The sequence below is a fragment of the Henckelia pumila genome, chromosome 3 (genome assembly GCF_033568475.1).
Source record: "Henckelia pumila isolate YLH828 chromosome 3, ASM3356847v2, whole genome shotgun sequence".
In the NCBI taxonomy this organism is placed as follows: Eukaryota; Viridiplantae; Streptophyta; class Magnoliopsida; order Lamiales; family Gesneriaceae; genus Henckelia; species Henckelia pumila.
In genome coordinates, this window is record NC_133122.1 from 143640704 (window position 1) to 143649898 (window position 9195).

Sequence of the window (9195 nt, forward strand, 5' to 3'; positions counted from 1 at the left end):
CCAAGAGAGGACATCTACCTATGTGTCATGGAGTCTCTCTATCCAAGTCTATGTGTCCCAAGACTGACGAAAAGATAGAAAAAATGACACACATACCATATGCGTCAGCCATAGGGAGTATCATGTATGGGATGATATCTACCAGACCAGATGTGGCATTTGCTCTGAGTGTCACGAGCAGATATCAAGCCAATCCCGGTCAAATGCATTGAAAAGCCGTGAAGGATATTCTTAAGTACTTGAGAAGAACTAAGAATGTATTCATGGTTTATGGAGGAAGAGAACTGAAATTGGAAGGCTATACCGACTCTAGCTTCCAAAGTGACGTGGATGACTCGAAGTCAACCTCTGGATTTGTGTTCATGCTCAATGGCGGTGCTGTCTCTTGAAAGAGTTCCAAGCAGGACACCACAGCAGATTCCACCACTGAGGCAGAATACATTGCGGCATCAGCTGCTGCTAAAGAGGCCGTTTGGATGAGGAATTTCGTCCAAGAGTTGGCGTTATTCCTGAAGCTTTTGGTCCAGTCCCGGTGTACTGTGACAACACGGGTGTCGTTGCTCAGGCAAAGGAACCAAGGTCTCATCAAAGATCTAAACACGTACTTAGGAAATACCACATCATCCGGGAGATCGTGGAAAGAGGATACATCACTGTCGAGAGAGTGGCCTCTGCAGACAATATCGCTGATCCACTTACTAAGCCCTTGCCAGGATCATTATTTGACAAACATCGCGAAGCAATGGGACTACGTAGTATGACTAGTTGGCTTTAGGGCAAGTGGGAGATTGAAAGAGTGGGTGCCCGATGAGCCAACTTGTGGCTAAGGGCTTTTATGACTCTATGTATAAACAATCTTTTGTTTAATATGATTTACACTTTTATAATGACATTTACTTTATCTTTTATCATATTATTATGTTGTGACATACTATAAGATGTTTAGATGAAGACCTTGAATATACTATAGTGTATGTAAGATGTGGTAGCACATGGGGATGGCTATCATGAAACATATCTTATAGTCACTGTATATTCTAAACAGTTCCTAGTTGATTGAGCCGTCCGTTAATAAGGATAAGGATCGCTCGAGATTGAGACTAGCATTTGCGATGCCGAGTACCACGTTTCATTGGTATGGAACATAGAGATGTTCAAAGCATGCAAATGGATATTCATATGATGAATGATCGAACTACCCTATCCGAACTTTCCAAGTGGTTATCACTTATCGAGTGGATAAAGTCCGCGGTTTTGGTTGTACACCATTAGTCCTTACTACTTGAAACATCATTGAGACTCTATATGCTAGTACTGTACTTTGACTCGTTTACCGACTCTGTTGGGGTCATCAGGTGTCGGGATTAGGTACAGTTATGACACATATAGGAGTCGATACTTTGTTTTCAAGGATTCACCACATACTTGCGAGTGTGGATATCCTATGCAATCTGAGAACATATTAGTGTGACGAATCTCTGGCCAGAGTACATGATGTGTTTTAGGTTACTTGGTTTCCTAGTAGCACATGCGATGTCACTATTTTATCTTCAAGATGCATTGCATAGTTATCGAATCTCGAACGACTCTCGATTTACCAATGGTTGTTGATTCGATCGGGATATATGGATGAAGGGACCGTACTGTATGCTAACCAAAATCTATTGGTTCTTGCAGGCACTATCAGTGATACCTAAGGAATCATGGGGCGATGTTGCTAGGCGCTCTTACCATGATTCGATGGGCAAGTCGAAAATTGTTGTTCCGATTCACAAGGAGTTGTGAGCCCACGGCTAGCTGTATCCCTGAACCATTGAGGGTCACACAAGTAATTGATTTTTAATCCCCGTTGAGATAATTAAATTTAAAGAGTTAAATTTAGTGAATAAAGAAATGGGACTTCTTATTTAAAAGTAGAGGGGGTAAGATTTCCTAAAATGACATAATGATGGACATTTTTGGAAACCACTGAATTCGGATTCAGAAAATTTATCTTGACTTTAAAAGATGCAGAAATGGTTTCTGTGCACATTGGTGAAATTGGTTTATCAATCTGAGTCACGATGAATTTTATATTAATTTCTGAACATGCGGGCTTTGCTTGTCAGACTTGAACTTATGACTAATGGGCCCTAAGCTGTTAGCAGCCCAGATTATAAATAAGTTATTGCAGTACAGAAATTACAGACAACTGGTCACAAAATTTTCGATAACCCTAGTTTTTCTCTCTAGGTGTGGCCGCCCCCTCTTCTCTCTCAATTCGAAAAATCCAGCCTATGAATTTCGAATTTGCAGTCTGGTTTAACGGATCAAATCTGTTAATTTTCTCTTCGTAGAAACTTTTGATAGACTTTCTAGTGCAGTCTATCAGAGGGATTAAATTTCCGTTCGTGGACCTGATTGAAGAAACGTTCGTTCATCAGTTCCTGGGATATACAACAAGAGCAGATTAATCTATTGGTGTCCATAATCTCGCTTCGAAATTTTAAGGTAAAATTTATATTGTATAAATTTTACGTTATTAATTTTAATCGTAGGAATTTGATACCCATATGAAATCGTTCCATATAAAATTTTAAAACTTCCGCTGCACCAGGTATCACTTTCTTTTTCGATCCGGAGAACGACCGTGTTCCAACAAGTTTTTCGTTGTCCATATCTTTAATAAGCTTTGTTCTTGAGCTTGAATTGTTCTGTTGGTGATTAATAAAAGTGTTGTGTTGCTCTCCCGTGGACGTAGGCAAGTCTTTGCCGAATCACGTAAATACTTGTGTTGTTTAATCGCTTTCGCGTGAGTTGGTTGATTGATTTGTGTGCGTTGGGTTCATCTGCTTTCTGGGATTATTGTTCTTATCTGTGTGATCGTTTGTCTGTGAATTCTCGGAAAATCAAATTATCGGATTGATTCCTAACAAGTGGCGCCGTTTGTGGGAAACCAAGCAAAGATGGTGGGATCAATGAAGTTTGATATTGAGAAGTTTACGGGCAAGAACGATTTCTCGCTCGGGAGGATTAAGATGCATGCAATCTTGATACAACACGGATTGGTGGAGACTCTTAAGAAGAAAGAGGAGATGTCCGATGAGATAAAGAACAAAGATGAATTGCTCGAGAAAGCACACAGTGCAATTATTCTCTGTCTGGGAGATAGACCTCTTCGGGAGGTGGCCAGAGAAGAATCTGTAGCGGCGGTGTGGCTCAAACTCGAAAATTTATGCATGACGAAATCCCTGGCTAATCGTCTGTACATGAAACAGAGATTGTATTCCTTTGTGATTAAGGATGAGAAGAACCTTGAAGACCAGATCGAAGAATTCACCAAGATATTGGATGACTTGGAGAATATTGAAGTAAAGCTTGAGGATGAAGATCGAGCTTTGATACTTCTGAATGCTCTTCCTAAAGCATATGAAAATTTCAGGGATGCTTTGCTATATGGAAGAGAACAGACGATAACATTGGAAGAAGTTATGTCTGCTATTCAATCCAAGGAACTTCAGAGAAAATCGAACACAAACACTGAATCACATGGAGAAGGTCTTACGGCGAGGGGCAGAAGTGATAAGAGGACATCCAGTGGGAAATACAGGCCAAAGTCCAGATCGAAGAGTCAAGGAAGATATCAAAACAGAAACTTGGGTAATATGAAGTACTATGTCTGTCAGAAGGTTGGACATCTGCGAAGAGATTGTCCTGAAAAGAAAGGGAAGCAACAGGAAAAACCCAAGGACGATGGTACTCTGGCCATAGCTACAAATGGATATGACTCAGCAGAAGTATTGGTGATTTCTAAAGGTGATCAAAACCACGAGTGGATACTGGATTCAGGATGCTCCTTTCACATGTGTCCTATAAGATCTTGGTTTGAAAAATTGGAGGAATCAGATCAGGGCATGGTACTGTTGGGGAATAATCAATCATGCAGGATAAAGGGCTCTGGAAATGTCAGAATAAGGATGCATGATGGGATCGACAGAGTACTCACCAAGGTGAGCTATGTGCCCGAGTTGAAGAGAAACTTGATATCATTGGGAACGCTTGATGCTCAGGGATATTAATTCAAATCAGGAGCAGGCAGTGTCAAAAGTATCTCTTGTTGTGATGAAGGCTGTCAAAAAGAATCTCCTGTATGTACTACAAGGTGATACGATTATTGGAAGTACAACAAGTATTCAGGAACAACAAGACAGAACCAAGCTATGGCATCTGAGGCTTGGACATGTAAGTGAGAAGGGATTACATGAGCTGTCTAAACAGGGTCTGTTAGGTGGAGATAAGATCGAATCACTTGAGCTGTGTGATAGTTGTGCTCTTGGGAAATCTAAAAGAGTATCGTTTGGTCAAGGAAGTCACACAACTGAGCAACCATTGGCCTAAATTCATTCAGATCTATGGGGTCCTTCTCGGACAGAAACTCATGGTGGAGGCAGATACTTCATGTCTTTGATAGATGATTACTCAAGGAGAGTATGGATATTCATCTTAAAGACTAAGGATGAAGCTTATGACAAGTTCAGAGAATGGCTGCTGGCAGTTGAGAACAAGAGTGATCGAAGAGTGAAACACCTGAGAACAGATAATGGGCTGGAATACTTATCAGATAAGTTTGTCAAGCTATGCAAGGAGAAAGGCATTACCAGACACAGAACAGTGACAGGAACGCCACAGCAAAATGGCCTGGCAGAGAGGATGAACAGAACTCTTCTGGAAAGGGTCAGATGTATGTTGATCAATGCTTCTCTTCCTAAGTCCTTCTGGGTAGAAGCATTATCTACTGCGTGCTATTTGGTCAATAGGTATCCATCCAGTGCAATTGGTTTCAAGACACCAATGGAAAAGTGGAGTGGAACACCTGCAGACTACTCAAAATTGAGGGTATTCGGATGTCTAGCATATGCTCATCTGAAACAGGACAAGTTGGAAGCAATGGCAGTCAGATGTATATTCATTGGGTATCCGGATGGTGTGAAGGGTTATAAGGTTTGGAACCTGGAGTCAAGAGGTCCAAAGTGCTTCAACACCAGGGATGTAAAGTTTGATGAATCCAAACTAGGATAAAAAATGAATACAGATGGAAAGGACAGTCAGATCAGTGTGAATGATAAACTACCAATTGAGGTGGAGTCTTCTGTGCCAGATGAAGAGGCAGATGAGATGCAAGATGATGATATGATAGCGAGTGATCCAAAAGATGACTTAAGTACTTATAATCTTGCAAGGGACAGAACCAGAAGGGAGATCAGAGCTCCTAAGAGGTTTGGTGAAGCTGATCTGGCTTGGTATGCACTGACAGTAGCTGGGGAGGTGGAGTATTCAGAGTCAAATACTTATGATGAAGCTATGGCGAGTAAACAGAAAACAAGTGGATTATAGCTATGAATGAAGAGATGAACTCACTTGAGAAGAATCAAACCTGGATGCTAGTAGATAGACCGAAGCATCAAAATACATTGGGATGCAAGTGGATCTATAAACAGAAGGAAGGAACTCCTAGTACAGATCAGATCAAGTATAAAACAAGATTGGTTGCAAAGGATTTTGGTCAAGTAGAAGGGATAGATTTTAATGAGGTCTATTCTCCAGTGGTCAAGCATTGTTCCATCCGGATTATGTTAGCACTGGTGAACCAGCTCAACTTGGAGCTTGAGCAGATGGATGTGAAAACTGCATTTCTACACGGTGACCTGGAAGAAACCATTTATATGGAACAACCAAAGGGCTTCATACATCAGAAAACCCAGAACAAAGTCTGCTTACTGAGAAAATCATTGTATGTGCTAAAGCAGAGTCCGAGGCAGTGGAACAAGAGGTTTGATGAGTTCATGATTGATATTGGTTTTGTGAGAAGCCAATATGACAGATGTGTCTATCTGAAGAAGGATGATGGGCAGGTTATCTTGTACCTACTGATTTACGTTGATGATATCTTGATCGCAAGTAAAAGTAGGACAAAGATATCATCCTTGAAACAACAGCTCAACACAGAGTTTGAGATGAAAGATTTGGGTGAAGCGAAGAGAATTCTGGGCATGGACATAGTGAGAAACAGAAAAAAAAAAAAATAGGAGATTCATCTGAGTCAGAAGAACTATTTGAAGAAGGTTGTTCTGCGGTATAATATGAATCATGCAAAATCTGTCTTAACCCCTCTGGGACAGCATTTAAAGCTATCTGCGAATCAGTCACCTGAAAGTGAGGAAGACAAGATGAAGATGGCTGGTATTCCATATGCTAGTGGAGTGGGGAGTCTCATATATGGAATGGTGTGTAGTAGGCCTGATCTGGCATACGCAATCAGTGTAGTGTCAAGATTTATGGCTAATCCGAGAACATATCATTGGGAAGCTCTGAAATGGATTCTCCGATATCTCATAAACACAACTGGGTTGGGGTTGAAGTTTGAAAAACAGCAAGATGGGATTGATCCGGTAGTTGAATATGTGGATTCAGATTTTGCTGAAAACTTAGACACTACAAAGTCGTTGACTGGTTATGTGTTCACCTTTTATGGCACAACGATCACATGGAAGTCAAATCTACAGTCAGTGGTTGCCCTTTCTACCACTGAGGCAGAATTCATAGCTGTTACTGAGGCCATAAAGGAAGGATTGTGGTTAAAAGGAATTATAGCGGATTTGGGTGTAAAACAAGATCAAGTTATGGTGCACTGTGATAACCAAAGTGCAATACACTTGACGAAACACCAAGTCTATCATGAACGATCGAAACACATAGATGTGAAAATGCATTTCGTGAGAGATGTAATTGAAAAAGAAGATGTGATCCTTGTGAAAATAGCATCAGAAAAAAATCCTTCAGATGCTATGACTAAGTCACTGCCGTATGCTAAGTTCAAGAAATGTTTGGACTTAGTTAATGCGGTGATTGGAAATTAGCCAAGGCGGCTAGGATAGAGAGCTGCATTCCTTCTGAAAGAATCAAGGTGGAGATTGTTGAAGTATGCTTCTATCAGATTGAATGGGAATAGAGAAGAGATCGGATCGAATAGTACAGATCAGATGAGCTCGGTGATCAGATGAGTTCATGGCCAGATCGTATACTGGGATCAGATCGATGTGATGGTCAGACTGAAAGAGTGGGTGCCCGGTGAGCCAACTTGTGGCTAAGGGCTTTGATGACTCTTTGTATAAACAATCTTTTGTTTAATATAATTTACACTTTTATTAATGGCAATGACTTTATCTTTCTTCATATTGTTATATTGTGATATACTATTGTTGTTTTGATAAAGACCTTGAATATACTATAGTGTATGTAAGATGTGGTAGTACATGGGGATGTCTATCATGAAACACATCTTATAGTCACTGTATATTCTAAACAGTTTCTAGTCGATTGAGCCGTCCGTTAATAAGGATAAGGATCGCTCGAGTTTGAGACTAGCATTTGCGATGCAGAGTACCACGTTTCATTGGTAAGGAACATAGAGATGTTCGAAGCATGCAAATGGATATTCATACGATGAATGATCGAACTACCCTATCCGGACTTTCCAAGTGGTTATCACTTATCGAGTGGATAAAGTCCGCGGTTTTGGTTGTACACCATTAGTCCTTACTACTTGAAACATCATTGGGACTCTATATGCTAGTACTGTGCTTTGACTCGTTTACCGACTCTATTGGGGTCATCAGGTATCGGGATTGGGTACAGTTACAACACATATAGGAGTCGATGCTTTGTTGTCAAGGATTCACCACATACTTGCGAGTGTGGATATCCTATGCGATCTGAGGAGATATTAGTGTGACGAATCTCTGGCCAGAGTACATGATGTGTTTTAAGAAATGGTTTCTTAGTAGCACATGCGATGTTACTATTTGATCTTCAAGATGTATTGCATAGTTATCGAATCTCGAACGACTCTCGATTTACCAATGGTTGTTGATTCGATCGGGATATATGGATGAAGGGACCGTACTGTACGCTAACCAAAATCTATTGGTTCTTGTAGGCACTATCAGTGATACCTAGGGAATCATGGGGCGATGTTGCTAGGCGCTCTTACCATGATTCGATGGGCAAGTCGAAAATTGTTGTTCCGAGTCACAAGGAGTTGTGAGCCCACGGCTAGCTGTATCCCTGAACCATTGAGGGTCACACAGAGTAATGGATTTTTAATCCCCGTTGAGATAGTTAAATTTAAAGAGTTAAATTTAATGAACAAAGAAGTGGGACTTTTTATTTAAGAGTAGAGGAGTAAGATTTCCTAAAATGACATAGGGATGGGCATTTTTGAAAACCACTGAATACGGATTCAAAAAATTTATCTTGACTCTAAAAGATGCAGAAATGGTTTCTGTGAACATTGGTGAAATTGGTTTATCAATCTGAGTCACGATGAATTTTATATTAATTTCTGAACATGCGGGCTTTGCTTGTCAGGCTTGAACTTATGACTAATGGGCCCTAAGCTGTTAGCAGCCCATATTATAAATAAGTTATTGCAGTACAGAAATTACACAACAGAGGTCACAATTTTCGAAAACCTAGCTGATTTTCTCTCTAAGTGGCCGCCCCCCCTCCCCTCTGCTCGGGAAAATCCAGCCTGTGAATTTTGAATTTACAGTCTGGTTTAACGGATCAAATTCGTTAATTCTCTTCGTAGAAACTTCTGATAGATTTTCTAGTGCAATCTATCAGAGGGATTAAATCTCTGTTCGTGGACCTGATTGAAGAACAGTTCGTCCATCAGTTCCTGGGAGATACAACAAGAGCAGAGCAATCTGTTGGTGTCCATAATCTCGATTCGAGATTGGAGGTAAAAATTTATAATTGTTATTTAATTTTTACACACACAATTTAATCGTAAAGTTTTGATACCCATTATGGAATCGTTCCATATAAAAATTTTTAAACTTCCGCTGCACCGGGTATCAATTCTGATTGATCTGATCGCCGTTCTCCAACACAGACGAGTCTTCGGATGAGTTCATGCAGATAGATTGCTCGAGTATTGTGACTTGGTTAGAAGTCAGATAAAGTGTCCAAGAAGCTATACGCTTGCAGGCAGATCGATGCAGATCGAAATACAAGGGCAGATCAAACTGATGAATGAAGACTTATCAAGCTGGACCATGTTGACTTTATAATTGGGTCATAAGTTACTGTTGACCTAAAGCCCAAGATGAAAGTCGGTTTAATTCTCTATATAAGCAGATGAAAGATGGCCGC

General features: G+C 40.4%; 1 protein-coding gene across 1 annotated transcript; it reads left to right on the plus strand.

Annotated features, from left to right (window-relative positions):
• The first annotated feature begins 2945 nt into the window (after positions 1 to 2945).
• On the plus strand, positions 2946 to 5373 carry LOC140889662 (uncharacterized). Its single transcript, XM_073297383.1, has 5 exons — positions 2946 to 3272; positions 3666 to 3782; positions 4069 to 4348; positions 4601 to 4885; positions 5072 to 5373. Exons 1-5 carry the CDS (start codon positions 2946 to 2948, stop codon positions 5371 to 5373), a joined length of 1311 nt encoding a protein of 436 aa, XP_073153484.1.
• The last annotated feature ends 3822 nt before the right edge of the window (positions 5374 to 9195 follow it).